This window comes from Phalacrocorax carbo, chromosome 3 (assembly GCF_963921805.1).
Source record: "Phalacrocorax carbo chromosome 3, bPhaCar2.1, whole genome shotgun sequence".
Taxonomy (NCBI): domain Eukaryota; kingdom Metazoa; phylum Chordata; class Aves; order Suliformes; family Phalacrocoracidae; genus Phalacrocorax; species Phalacrocorax carbo.
Window position 1 is genome coordinate 83,198,855 of NC_087515.1, and position 17,679 is coordinate 83,216,533.

Consider the following 17,679-nt stretch of genomic DNA (forward strand, 5'->3'; position numbering starts at 1 on the left):
AAATCTCAAATATACCATTTCCAGTGATAAAATGTAATAATTCTCTCACATCACTATAATTCACTTTATAAATGGAATTTATATGATTCCATTTATATTTATTTGCTATGGTCAAAGTAACATTCTAGGTGAATAATGCGTAAACCATACCAGTTTCAGATGTTTGCTCTTATTTTTGTCCTACTTCAGTCTTCTTTTGCATTTATTTTTCCTTAAAGTGTGCAAGTGTTACGTGCTTACTTATAATCAATAATTTAACTTAAAAACCTGAGAGTGAACTAAAGTCACCTCTGTGAAAGTTGTAATGCTTAATACTATGAAAGTACCTACACACATTTGGGGGGAAAATGTATGTATTGTAAGAATGATTTTTATTAGGACTGGCCAAAAAAGTAGCACTGAATTATGATTGTGATCATAAACTCTATGAAATATGGATTGTGAGAGTTAAGACTTAAAATCATTAATTCATTCCTTGTTTTAATATGGTTTAGTAAAGGATGCAATTTAAAAAAGAAATTATTCTGAAACAGAATAGATCTGTAAGCATATTTTTTACCATTTGATAAACCAATTACAATGATTGTATTATCTATTACTGTATCTTCCTGTACACTGAAACCTAACTTCCCTGATATGCTTAGGAAACTTGAGAAAAAAAAGGTGGGGGGGGAAATTGACTTTCAAGTTAGTATAGAAGTCCTAATAACATTTTACCCATGTCAAATTATTGTTATTTTATATAATCCTCCCTCTCACATGTGCTAGCATGCTTGCATTTTCTTTTAGCAACTCCATGCTGAAGCAGAGGTCTGTAATTTAACTTTGTACTTTAGAAGTCCCCAGATCCGCCAGGTCACACTCTGCTACTGGTAGCTAGTATTGCTGACCTCCTATTGCTCCGTGTGCAGTGGCAAAGGTCTTTCAGACTCCTGACCTCTGGTCATCAGGAATGTCATCAGTAGTTTGTAGTTTGGATGTTTTAAGTAAGAGGTGAACTTGTGAAATCTAAACCCTTCAGGGTGTTTTTAAGTGATCACTCAACTGTTTCATTGCCCTAGCTTGTACTTTTTATGATGTCTGTAATTGTGAAATTTGTGGTGTTTATCATATGCAGCCATTTGAAAACAAAAATCAAACACTTGTCTGTTTAAAGTGAGAATTCTGAGAATACAATTATACACAATTTCTCTGATCACCAACATGAGAAGTTTATAAGAATTGTAAAAACTTTTAACTTGTGTGTTCTTATAAACTGTTTGTAGGTCCCATTACTGAAATGAGTCCATTTTAAATCCTGAAAGATAGTTATAAATTAATTTTGTAAAAAGAATAGATTTACATAGTTGCATGTTGATGGGGTTTACGACTTTCTCTCTTCACCTTCTCACGCTCAACTGGAAATTTCCAATGCCCTCTCTGGTAAGCCTTAAATCTAGAGACAGAGCCCAGAGTAGACCAGACTCACTGTTTTGCTCCTACCTAGTTAATTGGGTTAACCTTGCCATTTGAATTCTTTTTTTTTTTTTTTTTTGCACATATCTTTTATCTGTAGAAATGCGTTAACTAATCAGGTAATAAATAAAAAAGTTAGTATTTGTTTCAAAAATATACCGAGCAGCCCTCATCCCTTGGATGTTGCTCTCTATCCTACACATAACTGTTTTCCTCCTGTCGTTTTCCAAAAGTAGAGTGGCGAGTACTCTGACAGAGTACTAGAGAAGCAGCAAGATCATTTTCCTATTACCCAAGCTGGAGTGGAGAGTTACGGCAGGCAGAGTCCCCGGTGGGAGGCACCGGTGCCAGAGAGGGAGCCCGGGCTCCACAGCCAGGGACAGCTGCTGCCCAAGGGCTGCGGCTGACTCCTCCGTGCCCCACGGCGCAGGGGCTGGCACAGGGCTTTGCTTTCTGCCTTTCCTCCCTGCCAGCCACCGACCCTGGAAGGAAGGGATGGGAAAGCCCCATGGGAAAGGAACTGCGCTGCAGGGTTGGCTCTGATACGCTGGATGCCATTTGAGCGCACTGCCACATACACGTGCAGTTGACAGGGAAAGATGTTATATGGTATATGAAGGCAAACAGCATATTTAGAAGTGTTCTCTGTGATGAATCACAGTGTCATGTAGTAAATATTTTCTAATCTTGCTTGCCAATTTTTGTCGTCTTCTTTTGCATCATGTTAGCCACTCGTCAAGATCTCTACGAAGCTTCAGCCTGATTTGTTGCTTAACAGAGCCTGCCAGGCTGTTCAGAATGTCACCTCTGCAAAGTCTGTCTTAAAAGTATATTTTTACATGTGTAAACCCGAGCAAGGAAGTTCTTTGTGCAAGTGGCTGCTGTCTAAAAGAGGGCCTCCGATCTAAATATCCCTGTGTTATGTTGCAGTTTCAGTAAGCTGGTAGAAATGACTTTTTTTTTTTTTTTGTCTATAATATGAATCTTGAAAACACACATCATGTTTGTTCTTAAAACTTATAACTAGTAATATATCTTTATAACTGTCTTTAACTGGGATATTGTCCTAGACGTTTTATATCTAAGAGTAAAAAAAAAACCCAAACATTTTAAACTTTGGAAGTTTGCATTATGTCCCATAAAACTGAGACCAAATCATATACATTTATAGGCTACCAATAAACTCTTCAAAATAGGAGTTTATAATGGAATCACTAACAGATATAATTTTCAGAGCAGTAATTCTAACAAGTACTTCTCCAATTCCATTTTTCAATCTACTTTACTCTTTGGTGTGAGCTGAAAAGCAACTTTTAAGTACGTGGCCAGTTTGGGCTTTTTTTCTTTTTTCCTTTTTGCTTTTTTTAAAACACATTTTCTCATATTAATATGTTTTCTGAATATAAATCAAAGCTTGATTGTGTTCCAGCTGCCTGCCAGGATACATCTGTGTAAATTTAATGTCTTTCTTTATAAATCAAACTCAGTCTTGAAAAATGTGAAGATAAAATATAGTATAAATATGTTGGTTAATTCAAATAATTTTCATAATATTATACCTGTGTCATTACTGTGTCACATAATATGGTCTTGCGCTCTTGGGAAGAGCATGGGCAAAGGAAGATTAACTTGGGAACTGTAGTTAAGTGCTTTTTTTATTTTCCTTATCATACAGTTAACTGGGTCAAATGAGACTTTTCTCAGCACGTGAATGGGGAGATATATATATGAAAAAGTGAAATAATTTCAAATGTTTTTAAGTACAGAATTATTCTCATAGAAAAATTTAGCATTTGTGAATCTATTGCAAGACATTATTGTCCTGTTAACTAGGTACTCACAAACTATCAGTGCTTGTTCTTTCTTTATTTTGACCACGCTACTTTTCTCTGTCCTACACTAAGGGTATCATAGGTATCACCCAAATGAGGGCAGTTAAAGACTGCTTTAGAAATTGGAGTACAGCTACTTCCCCTACAGTGTAGCGCTGTGTGGAAGTGACAGGTCAGGATGTTACACTAAAATACTCCATGGCACTTTGTGCAATAGCAGAAAAGGCAAAAGCCTGTTATATAATAATGTTATTATTGAGCTTATATTTGCCTATGCAGTCACTTAAAGATCAAAATATGCTGTTCTCACTTGGAAAAATAAATTGCATATTGGCATAACCTTGAACTTCCAATAGCCGAGAACTGAAATTTACTTCATAATATATTATTAGTGTTAATTTCAGAACAGCTATTAAGAAACCCCACATTATTTATTGCAACTTGTCTTTTGTTTTTCATTCTGTGCACAAATGTATGATTTTTGCAATCCTTTGGCATGTACTCAGACTAACAGAAGTTTATGTAATTTAAACCAAGATTCAGGTAAAGAGGATACAATTACTGTATTAGCTAAAAATGATCCTCAACTCTTCTCCTTTTTTATTATTCTGGTAGTTACTTTTAGTACTAGTTTACTGCAAATTTTTTAATACTTTAGCTTAACAACTGTTTATTTTGGTATCAGGTTTTCTAAGAACGCTTTTCCCTTGCTTCTTTCTACATCAGAAACTTGAAAGAGAGCAAAGCACGTTGCAGGTTTATTAAAGTTGAAAATATGGTGTGTTTGGGTTCACTGTACCTATATAAAGAAAAGGAACATACAGTCAATCCTAAAGGTAGTTTCAATAACAGCATCGCTGAAGAAAAGACTACTGGTTCAACTCTGGAATGTGAGAAACTATTTTTGGTTTGTTTTAGACCCTCATTGTTACAAATTAATCAACTGCTCTTTAAAGTCTAGAACTCATTAACTTTATAAGTTTTACTGTTCCCATGACTGAACTTAGCTTAAAATATTCAAGTTTACTTTAGTTGCTCACCTTGATCCCGTTTTTGTCGGTGCTCCCCAAGTATCCTCTTCTGTCTTGTAGGCAGATGGCAAGAGGTAGTTACTTGAGATCTAAACTATTTCAGAAGGTTTACATGTGGTATAAGTTTATAGTTCGGCTCTCACTATAAATCAGTAATTTCAGCCAAACTTACACATTTTATGGGTAGAAAGAGAATCTGATTTTTTTTTAACCCTGTGGACACTGTGGAGCATAGTACTCTCCATGTTGGATACCTTATTTAAATCTCAGTTAAGTCTGACTCCTCAAATGCCTCATAGTACCAAAAAAAAAACCTGCAAACAATATATTTTGAAATGGGATGAGTTTGTTTACTTTTAGAACAATTCTAACAGTTCAATTAAAGGGTGGAGGTAAGCTGCATATCTGGAACACAGCGTTGCAGACGGGACTCTGAGATGATTCTGTGCCTGGTGTTATGCAGGAAACAGAATTCAATTATCAGAATAGCCTGTTCACCTTGTAAAATATAACTGTGGAGTTTATGCAGGTCTACGTGTGACATTTCTCACTAGCAAAGCCAGTTACTGTCTCCTATATGACCCTGCTCACATACAGGTTGAAATGTAGGTTTGAGGGGACTCTTACACCCTCAAAATGATGCAGCAGTCTGTAATGCCCAAAAGAAGACATTACTGGGAAGTCCAGCACAGACCTATAGAAAAGAGAGATGTGACATGACTACCAAACGCATGATTGCAGAACCCATAGCTAAAATTCCTAGTTATCTCCTGGTATACTCCAAGTTATGCTTAACTGTGTAGGTGCTTGTAAACATATTATTCGCACATGGGCTGCAACAGTCCTGATTTAACAGAAAAAAAAAATGGAAAGTGAAAAATGCACAGCAGTGCTTTGTGGTTTAACTCTGAAGTTTGTATTAAGTTTCTTGACTTTAAAATGAAGATTAATGATTGATGTGTAATTTGATCTGTTTCCTCACCCATGGAAGTAAGAACGGTATTCAGCTACAATGTACCAAATTAAAATATATATCACATGGAATAGTTGAAGCTATAGCCTTTGCAGAACAGATTGAGATTCACAATGAGAAGGAAAACTAAAATGAAGAAATATTGAGTGAACAGCAGGGCCCATTTGAGGTGATTACAAAGGATGTTTCTTTATTCTGTCTTTTCTTGTGCAACCTGAAAACAGTAGCAGGGGGTTACAAGCAGAGTTCATCACAGAGTTGTCAATCACTGTCATTTAACATTTTGCAATGGAAGATGTCTTTATTCAAGGACAGCTGGGCAAATCAGAGAAACAGATTTGCAGTTAGTAGTCTGTCCAGCCTACACTAAGCAAACAAGGACAGGGCAGACATACTGGCCTCTCGCATAAAAATATAATGGACTCTGCTGACCTCAGTGCCCTCCATTCAGCTTCATTCTCAGTTGTATAAAAGCTTCACTACCCATTCTCAATTTCCTTTAATTACCTACATGATGCAGATAAGAAAATGAACCTCACTTACTTACAGTCAATGATCACAAACAGGAAATTAAGTAGGCAAGTTGTTTAAAATAAGAGGAGTGTTTTGGAGGTAAATAAAACGTGTGCTGGGGAAGAATTAGGGAAAACACATTTTCAGGAGTACCAATTGGTCTGGAGTGACTTGGCTGATCCTTCTTCTTTCTGCTACTTTAAACTGCAAAGCAAAACTAAGTAAAAAATCTCCTTGGTAAATATTCTTTAAAATATCTTTGAAGGAGAAGCCAGTTAAAGAAAAAGAGTGAAGCAAACATGCAGCCTTCTATAGGGCTTAAAAAGATTGTGACCTTAGGTTCAGAGAATAAATGACCACAGTTTTCACAGGAGATCTAGCAGACACATCCAGGATTAAGCAGCGGTTGCCTTCAGTCAGTCTTTACTTCTAATCTGCAGTCGAGATATGAAGTAAATTAATGACATTCTGATTTTCTTTCCAAATCTTAAATTGTCTGATACCTATCTTTCCTTTTACATTTATATCACAGTTTAGGTGTAGTTTCATTGTGCCATTAAAGAAAATAGAAAATTTTGTGCTGTCAGTTTCCAAGGGGGTGAAAAGAGCTATATAACCATTTTTAGGAATTGTCAAAAAAGGTTCTATGTGTTAGGATATTAATGACTGGATACGGTACTTTGCAAGTCAGTTAGGTAGTTCTATTAGGTGTTCTGAAATTGCCATTTTTCTTTACCTCACTCTGCATTGGTTACTGTTGTGAATATTTCATTAAGATGGATTTGCAGGAAGTCTGACTGGAGAATGAAGACTAAAATGCATAATATCAGATCTATACTTTAAGAGGAATATAAAACCCTGAACACTTTAATTTAATGGTCTCTGCTAAGCCCATAGTTCGGAAGACATTGCCCTTCGGGCTACCCAAATAGCTTTTTATTTTATGACAAAAGAAATACACTCTCTTAAATTACTGATGGAAAAGATATCACAGAGTATAAAACTCTTACTTTACTTGCAAGTTTCATACTTTAGAAAGATCATTCTCATTCCAGGCAAGAACATGTACGCATACATGCACAAGAGGATTTTGTGGAGGAAAAAAAATTACCAATTAAGTCACAGAACTGACGCTTCAGCCTAAATTATAGTTCTTAGGATGGTTCAGTTGAATTTTCTTTCTTTCAGAGACAGTGGATTTCCCTAGCAGGAGAATGAACATCTCTGCTCTGGCTACTAGAACAGTCATACTTGTTCCTCTCCGCCCCAAGGATGCTGCTACTCATAACTATGTTTAGATTACCTGGTGGTGTGCAGCTCCTTTTTGCAGCAGCAAGATAGTTTGTAGACAGCTTTCATTTTGGCATGAGCGATATTAGTCCCACTCTGGAGCACAGAGGATAGTTTTCAGCACCTGCTTACAATTTTGCTCATTGCTTTGATTGCAGTTGCTTAGACACTGACTGCTCAAAATATTGAAAATATATTTTAAAAGAACCTCGCCAGAGCTGTTTCCAACCCACTGTGTTTTGAATACAAAGAGAAAAATAGGAACCCTGAAAAACGAAAATGTGAATTATTGACTTCTTTAGAGCTAACCTTACAATGCTTTTGTGAGCCAGCCAGGGTGAGGTATCTGTAGAAGGTCGTCTCAAATACTGAGTCCATCCAATGAAAGTATTTATTTCACTGTTTTTATTTTCTTCTTCTCTAATGTTAAAATCAGCTATGTGAAAAAAATTTCAAAACCTATAATCGTGTGAATATTTGTGAATATTTTACTAGCTATCGTTTTCCCACACACATGATTTTGATAAGTAGCTTTCTAAACATTAAAATGCTGCTATTTCAACAATGAAATCTAACTGTAGTATATTAAATGCATATACTTTTAATGTCTCAGTAAAGAGTAATAATTACTGTGAAGTTAATTACAATTGTTAATTATTTCTTTTTATTATTTTTAAGAATGCTGAGGAGTACACAGATCTGCCTGTGAGACACAATGAAGATCAGATGAACAGTGAACTGGCAAAACATCTTCCAATAGAAGTCAATCCCCATTCATTTGACAGTTCACACACGAAAACACACCTCCTGCTGCAAGCCCACTTCAGCCATGCCATGCTGCCTTGTCCAGATTATGCAACTGATACAAAGACAGTGCTGGACCAAGCAATTAGAATATGTCAGGTATAGTATGGCATTTCAGTATCTCTCTCTTGTTGGTTTACTGTTTATTGTTAGTGTGTTGTAATATTTTGAATATAGAAAAATCTGAAGATTTCTTGCAGTCTTGTGGAGAACTGATACCACACGGTATGATACCACTTTTTTCAGGGAGGAGCTAGATGCCCATAAAGATGCCCACTTTACAGAACTAGAGGTAAACAAACTTATGGTAAAATACTGCGGTGCCCTGGTTGGAGGCTGTTGTTGCCATAGGGCTCCTCTCTTCTTTCATATGCAAAAGCTTTATATCTCTGTATTTTGGAATGTTGTACGTAAGTCATTCCTGCCTGGGCGTGCTCCCTGCAGGTTGTTATGCTGACCCCCAAAGAACCTGTCTCCCATGGGTACTTTTATCTTTATAGCACCCCAAAGCACTGTAGTCACAGCCAAGCATAAATAAAACATGTTTTGAAGTGTGATTTGACACAAGATGCAAGGTTCCTCTCTAGCTCGTGAAAAGATATGTCTTCTATTTCCCAATTATCATAGAGTCAAAGAGCACGCTTTTAAACACAGATTTTAAACTCAGTCTGGAGGGTTATGACTTCTATGGTTGTACTGCAGTCACAACCCACAGAAGCTAAACTGACCACAGAGAGTACTGGTAACAAGCGATCACATGCATAGCTGCATGCCTCAAAAGAATTTTAAAGCAGCAATTTGAGTTCGGAATAGAGCGCTGCCATATCTGAAAAGAGCCATTGCAGTTACAGCAGGAAGGGTGAGCTCTAGTTGACACTGACAACAGCCACCCCTCTGATTCTGCTGGAAAGGAACAATATTCTCTTTAGCAGAGCTGGACAAGGACTCATTCACAGGTTCTTGAAGATCAGGTGGCCTTCAACAAACCATTCTTTTTACCCTCCTCAGTTCCATATCTGTAAAACAGCGACAGTAAATCCTCAGTGATCAACATGTCAACTATCAGAATGAGGCTTTGATCTTATTTGAAGCCTGTTGGCATTATGGTAGCTGCAAACATCATTGTGTCAAGCTCACCAGTTTGTAAAACCACTCTGAGAAATTATTAATCAATGCTATAGACAGAGAAAATACCGTGGGCACTTCAGTGATTCAGGTGGGTCTCAGCCTTACACTAGCAAAACTACAAGCTTGTAATACTAATATTGAACAAATCAAAACTAAAATTAAGAAAAGGCAAGAAAGAAGCAAATAACACCACAGATGTTACCGCTACGCAGTCTTAAACTTGGCAACCAGCAGTGCTTCAGTGCAAGTCTACTGCAATTCTTTCAAATCAATAAAATCATGGTGCTGAAACTTCAATGCATGAACAGTTATTATTCATAATACTCAGTTATTAACAGAGAACAACGTCACTGTCACTTGCTCAGGTGAGAGAATTCACCTTTGTTTCAAAGAAATCACGTACTTAAAGTTCATTTGGACGTTTGTGGAATTAGTGTTTGGGGGTTAATTACATATTTGGGGAAAATGTGAATTAAATATTCTTTTCAATAATTATTTTGCTCAATATTTATCCTACTATGCTAAGAAATGTATTTTTTAATCCTGTTACTGCATATGAGGTTTTTCAGAAGCAGTAATCACTCAGAAGAAAAAAAAACATAAAATATTCAACAGTTCCTTTAAACTGAAGTAGTGTGTAGAAGAACACCATTCTGTACTGTGCTTTGGTACTCCGGCCTTTGGTTAACCACCTCATAATATTGCATAGACAGTCATCTCAAAGAAAAAAAAAAAATTCCTCTTTAAAAAAAAGAAAGAAAAAACATGCAAGCATTTTCGTATTTTGAAGTTGGCACATGGTTTACATCTCTTGGGAGAATATTTGTTCCATCTTATTAGTCACGCTTTCCAAACGGAGGTTAAAGTTCCCAGAATCTAAGCAATAGACAGGGTTACACTTTCAATACTGGTTGTTACCTTTTTCCTTAGCACTGACCTGCTGATGAACTCTGGGTCAACAGAGGTGGAAAAAAAGATGTTAGTTGTGAGAGAAGGAACTGAACCATAGAAGGATCCATTGATAAACACATCCAGTGGGTGATGTTCTCTGTGCGTGTGAACACGCGCTCGCGCACCACCAAACATAAAATTCAACAGTGAGACAGGAATTGGTTTTTGAGTTACGTTGAACTTTTGTTTATTTACTTCCAGTACTTAAGTACTGTAGCTGTTAAGGTTGTATAGCTAACCTTCAAACTGTGACCTGAACGTAAACTGTTATTTTTGCTGGCGGGTATGTGAGTGACAGACTTTCCGTATCAGCGCTGCTTTTGTGTTACAAGAAAGCAAGATCTTTCAAAGAGCTTTTACAAGTGGTTGTATCTCGGTACGTACAGCAGGCCTCCATCCCAGGTCCCTGCAGAGCAGATTTGCCATCTCTAGCTGCGATTCGTAAGCAAGCCTCTTTCCATCGCATTATTAAACTTGTCCACTCATCTGTGCTGTCTTTCACTGGAATCAGCCTTCTCTCCTGTGGTTTCTTTCACATCCCACCCGTTGTGTCCTCCCACCCATTCCTCCAACATCCGCTGGGCCTTTTTCATCACTAGTGGCTTTAGGCTGAGTCGTGTTAATGGTCAGCCAGAAAACTGTGTTAACAGCATGGGATAGATAAATGTAGCTGATGGATTTCAGGTAAGATTCCACTCTCTTCTAATAAAAAAAAAAAAAACCAACACAATTACTCTTAAATTAATTTTCCTGAGGTGTCTTAGAAGTTTTGGGTTTATATTAGAATTCTGTTCATCTGTACTTATGATGAAAGATAAAAGTCATAAGCATTTAACAGAATTTGCAGAGTCGTGATGCTGGCTCAATAAAGGAATGTAATTGTTAACACAGAAAATGGAAGAAATATATTCTGTTACAGTTTTCCTATTGTTAGCCTTTGTTAGGTGTAGATGGAGTTCATTGCAGCAAGATAAAATTTAGTATCTATTTACCCAGTGTGAATTCTTTCCCTTTAACTCCAGAAATACGGGGAATAGCAATACGTAACCTTCCGGAAGATGAATGCCTACCTGCTCCCACACCAATCTCTGTAATGAATGGCCGCTGAGGCATTGACTAGGCTGAAGGAATGTCCCTGCTCTATGCTGAAAATCTCAAGTCAAAAACTAACAAGTTTGTTATCAGTGACAAGGTCTCACAGATAAAGCACAGAAGGTTCCCATGGCTCAAAATCTGCCATTACTTCCTATGTGATCTTGGGCGAGTCATTTGGTGTTTATTTGCCCTTGTTACCTTTAATGTAATTACAGTAGACTGCACATTCTCTTCAAGCCTAGCACACTCTCTGTGTTATTTTTACTAAGAAAAGATAGAGGTGTCAGTAAGATGGTGCTGAGCACTCCAGTAGCTGCTCAGAATCAAACACTTCTCACCTTCTTGCAGAACAACATCAAAGAATAAAATGAAATGATTAGTCTAATATTTTTATAGAATATAATTATTATTGTAAAGACAATACCCCACCTTTTTTCCTATGTCTGATCTAAGAATATGTGAAACGGACTAAATCTAATCTCTTTTTTACTTCTTTTGTCAAGCCTTATATTTTGTGACTGTGTATTCAGCGATCAGTTCTTACTCCGCTGTTCTATCGCCTATATTTGCATTAATTGAAATGGATAATTGAGGCAGTAATACCATCAGTCTCAGATTCAGCAGGGCAGTCTCTTCCAGGAAATAATGTGACAGTTGCTGGCTTTGCATTGGGATTGGCCACAAGCCTCCACTTGTAGTATAATCGTTGATAAAATATTTTAATATTGCCAGGAGCAGAGCTGTCATGGAGCTCAGCCTTAACCTTTGAGAAGTGTTTACCTATGGATGTGTTAAACGCATCTCAGCAGGGTACCTGTGCACTGAGAAGATGGACATGAAGTCAGATTCCAAACTGCAGCGTGAAGGCCAGTTTGCACGGGAGAAGTGCACATCCCTGAAACGAGGACCTTGTCAAGCTGTCACTGGTGGCTTGCCTTTCCCCATCATGTTGCTCCTCCAGAGAATCTAACTTTGACAGGAAATAAAAAAACTCTTTGGGTTAACCACTGCATTCCCTTAATTTGGACGATGATGTGCCTAACACCGCTTTACCCATTTTAAAATAGTTTAAGTACATAAGGTGTTTCTGGTCATTTGAATTGCAGCTTTTGCTACAGTTCTGCTTATGGGAATCATCTTTGTGGTACATGTTCAGAGTCATCAAATATTGCACAAATATGCTGCCCAATTCAGCTGTCTCTTAAGAGCCAGCTTACGTACTAAATGCTTACCCTACTAAACTGCAGACTGTTCTGGCTGATGGTGGGAGCTGTACCTACTGCTCCTCAGACAAAACGCACTTCCCAGCCGTATCAGCGCAGCTGCAAACGGTGCCCGAGCTGCCGTTCCCGGAGTAAAAGAACAAGGACATCCCTCGGCTCCGGACTTCCCATCCTCCCAAAGCCTCCTCAGTTCACAACAGCCACTAAAACTTAACTTGGGGAGCCATATCCCTTGGATCATTTGTTTTCCCGCCTAGGAGGAAATGGAGTAGTTCTTCGAGATCCTATGTGTGTTTTGAGCTCATATGTTGTTAGTGCAGGTGTGGCAATTACTCGCCACAAGGTGGTGGAAATTACAGGAATGGCCTGTTTTACCGTTGTGTAAGATTTGTCCAGAAGTGCTCAGGGAAAGCGATAATTGCTTTTTTAATGGGTGCATTGGCAACTATAAATAAATGGGCAGCTTTACTGAAGGAAGGGAAGAGAATCAAATTAACTTGAGAATGCAGAGGATTATTCAGAAACAAGTGAAGAGCAGAGGCCATATCTCTTTAGTACCACATGTATTCTTTGTGTATGCGGTGATATTCCAGGATGTGGCTATTATTCCACATTAGGAGGGTGGAAATAATAATCAAAAAACTTGTAGAGCATATACTGGAGAGTAATGCTCATTTATAGACACAAAGCAGCAATATATAGCTTCGTAGTGAAAGTACCTGGGCAAAGGAAATGTTGAGGTGGAATTACTTGCTGCCAGCTTGTCTTTTACAGGTATGTGTGTGGGAGAAGGGAGGGCTACCTTTGTGGCAGTGGTGTGGGGTTTTTTTCTTGCTATGGATAATTGGTGAACTGGTGTATGGAAGCATCTTGGTGGCAGTTTAATGATCATTCGGTGCTGCTTATATGTAATCCCTCCCCCACCCATGACAAACCTTTTCCCAGTTGGGGCTGGAGGAAATGAGTAATGCTTAACCCATTTGTGTGATCAATTCACTTAAGCAGCTACTGTGAAATGTTAATCACAACTTTAATTTGTACTGCATTAGCATTTTGATTAACTTGTAGGCTTGCTAGCACACTTGAAGCACTTTTACTCATAGTTACAGCTCGGAAATGACTTTTTGATTAATTAAGTTTGTTAGACAGCAGCTGAGCTTCCTGAATGCTAACCTTACGGGGCTAAAAGTTCAGGAGAAAGTTACTGTGAATAACTGTTGCTGTTGAAAAGGATTCTTGTGAATGCACTCAAAATTTTTTAATTATTGACAAAATATTACATTACTACTTTGAAACTGACTTTAAAGAGGGCAGGTTTATTATGAGAAAGATGCTGTATATTTTTCATGAGTTTGGTAGATTTGCGTAAGATTTGGAACTAATGCCATCTTTAAGACGTTGTTTATGTTTAGGAAACAGATTTCTTGCCAAGAGATTTTTCTCAAAAAACATTTTACTGTATTTACAGTTCACTAGAATAGTAGAGAATTACTAATTTGAAAATAAATTAGATCTCGGGACTCAACAAGTTGTGAACATGTTGGGTTACACCCCACCAAGTTTATATTGCTGGTATCACATTCCATAGCTGCTTTTATCTCTGTAATACTATCCAAAAAAAAATCAGTAAGAATCCAAGGGTTGCCCTCCACTAAATGTAGGCAGTAAGTGATTTGTCCTTTCCCTGGTTCTGATCGTACTAATAACGTTACTATGGAGCCTCAAGGATGAATACAGGAATAGGAATCTTACAAAGCAGCTAGGAAGGTCGTAATTTGCATACATCAGTGAGACCTTTATGATGATGGGAGAATGAAGAATTAGTCTGTCGTAGGGGGTAGCAGAGCATATGGAAGAGTGAGCTGAATATGCTTGTAAAAAAAGGGAAGGGAAGGGGGATGCAGAGGGCAGTATAAAAGGAGTGTCTCCTGAATGGGATTAATTACATCTTATTCACTATATCGCTGATAAAGTATAAGGGGGGGGGGGGGGGGTTGTCTGTGCGTTGAAACTATACAGCTGTATGAGTCTGATTTAACTGATCGGGAAGAACTCCTCCCCAAATTAATACATCTCTAAAAAGTAATCTTGGACTAGACCTCTGAAGTGCAAAGGTTCTGCAGATAGCCATTTTACCAATATATAACGTATGAAAGGTAGTGACCTTAAAACCCTCTGTAAGACTTCTTCAAATAAATTCCAACTTTCCAAGGCAGTTGTTTCTGGGGTATATAACTGAAGCATCGTAATCATGATTTATATAAAAACATGAAACTTACAGTGCATGGCATGCTTGAACATCTGGAAAAATATTTTACTTGTATTAGTATGATCTCAAGTCACATGTGGATCATAATATAATATTACATATTGGAAGGCTTCCTACCTTTGAAGCATGTGCAAAAAAGATTTATTATTATCCTGAATTCATAGTTTTCAGGAAAAGGGGTAAAATGCAGACACTTTTGCATATTATTTTCTATAAATATTTGTCATCTAAACTCTGTAGTCCCAAACAGCTGTAATTAGACACCATTCTAATGATTTTAGTAGTTCTATGGATTTAAACTTCTATTTCTAACTGAAGTCTAGTCCTGGACAACAGAACTTATATGAGCATGCAGTGAAGACAAGAGGGGGGACATTTTGATTATTTGATGTTGGAATACTATACACAATAAATTCAGTACAAAAAGAGGTGCAAAACCCAACCAGCCTTAACTCTGCTTTTTGAAGTAACTGTGCAAGTATTGTTGTCTTACACAGTTTATTTCTTTTAAATAATTGTTTCCTTCCTCAAAGCATCACTGCAGAATAAGACTTGTATTTGTTTTGGCCAAGAATGTGTTGGATTTACTTTACATAAACTCTCAAGTCTAAGGTGAATGTCATTCTGCATAGGGGGCTGCGATACATCACTGTACCCACCTTCAATATCCCAAATGATGGCGCTCAAGAAAGTGTCGTAGTCTGTGAAGCACTGATACAAAAAAGAAAATTAGTCTTTTGAGAGTGGAGAAATTTGAGCCACGAAGCTCACCGTGAATACTCCTGAAGTTTCAGCCCCCTGGATCCACCAAGTCATTACCGCCAATGGCATCACTGTAGGCAGTCGACTTTTAGCTGAGTAATCGCAGGCGTAATTCTCAGCCACAAAGGCACTTCTTACATTACCTTAGTCTCCTTAGCTAGCCTCTGTGTCCAGAGCAGTTATCATTGTTTGTTTACCTTCATTGCCACAATTTAGCCACAAAATATTGGTATTTATGTTCACAATGTTTACCATTACATCTATATTTACAGTAATTAAGTAGCAATGCTTAGTGTATTCAGAGTTATATGACAGGTGACTTCAAACAGAAGAAGAAATTATTCCAAGCAGTATGCAGTCGCTGTTAATCAGATGCAAGCTGTTTCATTTTAACACTTCAGTAACTTAAAGGGAAAAGCTATTTAAGTCATTTGAGTAGATCAGAAATTCTGCTAGTGGTACAGTCTCTGTTCCCCTGCCACCTACCCAGTCGTACAAGAGTGATCCAGAATATCTGGTTTTCAAATGAAGGATGTGAAAGTAATACCAAAAACAGTGTTAAAACTTTGCAGAAAGTTTCTAAAATAAAAGATATTTCAGTTGCTAGACAAATCTCCTAAATGGGTGGGGGGTGAGTGGGGTGGATATGTTCATTACAGAACAATTTAGTATCTGTTATTTTGAGCACATATTCAGAGTGCTTAAAAACACCAGAGAAAAGCAATGTTTCGCTATCTGTGTGTTTTGCTACCAGCGAGTGTGCCACACACTCACCTCTCACACACCCTGCCTTCATCCGGGCTTCCCCTCAAGGTGGGGAATTATAAACCATGATTTAAATTCCAAGCATGGGTAGTAACTTTGGCTAAAGAAGAGACAGACTGTAAAATCTCAGCTTCATGTTAGACCAGAAAGGTACAATTTGATCAGTTTAAATAATTCAGAACTTAAGGATAACCAACCACTGCATGTGAAAATAAGATGATGCAAAGCTGATAATAGATGCTGGGGGGTTCGTATTAATGCGCTCCTGGAATGAAGAAACAAATTTTATCCAAACATTTTGACATTCAATTCTGAGTATCATCAAAACGAACATTTTTGCCGTACCTGACAGGTACACCTACATCGATCAGTTATTGAGCGTCAGCATTTTTGTCCTACCCCTGCCATGGTTTATAGTTCGTTGCTTCCCATGTTGGTACAAGCCAAGCTATTTCTGATAATGGCAGACAAAATGTTAAAGGGTGCGTTACTAAGTGCTGTTACTACTTTGTGGTTGTCCAAGTATGACATTTGAAAGGCTTAAAAGCTAACGCTGAGTTCTTTCATTGAAACCCATCTCAGTATAGGCCTCTGGTTTTATTCTCCTAAGTGCAGGAAGAGGCCCAAATAAGATGATGGTAGGCATGTTTTTCATTATAACAAACAGCATTTCCCTCGACTCCACTTATTTACCCCATCTTTTCTACTTTAGCTTAAGTGGTGGGCTTAGGGCTTTTTTCTTTCAACTTGTTGGTTTACCAAAAAATATTTGTATGGTTTTTTCTGTAAGTAAAAGCATCTTTATAGTTTTGTTGTTTCACTTCCTGCATTCACTGTCCTCTTAGTTTTTTATCTATGATGAAATTGTCCTGTGTTGGCATGAAATTCTGAGCCTAGAAAGGCAGGTAACCAATTTGTGCCATTTCTCAGTTTAGAACAATATTCTTAATCTGCTCCGATCTTATCAACTGTAAGATATTTAGAAAGTACTTTCCTCTTTGCCAAATAAAAGTTAAGGTTAAGAAGCAACAAACCAATCAAGCAGCAACTGGAGAAGCTAGAGAGACTAAATGTTATTCATCAGATAACATAAATATTAAATACCTATCTTTTTTCTTTTGTTTTTTTATAGTATTTTCTTTATTTAGTTGCTACATTTTATAGAACTAATTTGGAGATAGGGTAATGACTCAATTTGTTACCTTGAGTATTTATAGGAATTTCAATAACCATTTAAGTATCAAGCATCTGTGTGTGCGTTTTACACTTAGTGGAAAATGAAACGTGTGCGGGTTTCCAAGGCAGCAGATGAAACAAGCCAACTTTACCATTGTTCTGACTTTTTCACAATGTCACTGTCTTGGATTTCACATCCAGATAGAGATGCTGTGAATAAATTCTATGGGTGAAGAAGCAGAAAATAAGGAGGAAAAGAGGATTTGCCATGTGGATTCATTATAACAATGTGGAACACACAGTCTCACACACACAGGCTTTCCTTACTCCCTACGGGATATCTATCTGTAGGCCTCTATCAATTTCTAGGAGATTTTCTAGGTTGAAAGGATCCTCCAGTTAATTTCAGTGT

At 37.5% G+C, this 17,679-nt stretch overlaps 1 protein-coding gene across 3 annotated transcripts in view; it reads left to right on the forward strand.

Annotated features, from left to right (window-relative positions):
• ASCC3 (activating signal cointegrator 1 complex subunit 3) overlaps window positions 1-17,679 on the forward strand; it is a 288,816-nt gene that overhangs the window by 258,670 nt on the left and 12,467 nt on the right. For all 3 annotated transcript variants that reach the window (XM_064447556.1, XM_064447557.1, XM_064447558.1), the window contains one exon: window positions 7,773-7,997. In XM_064447556.1, coding sequence (XP_064303626.1) covers window positions 7,773-7,997 — 225 coding nt within the window. The remainder of the gene's footprint in view (window positions 1-7,772; window positions 7,998-17,679) is intronic.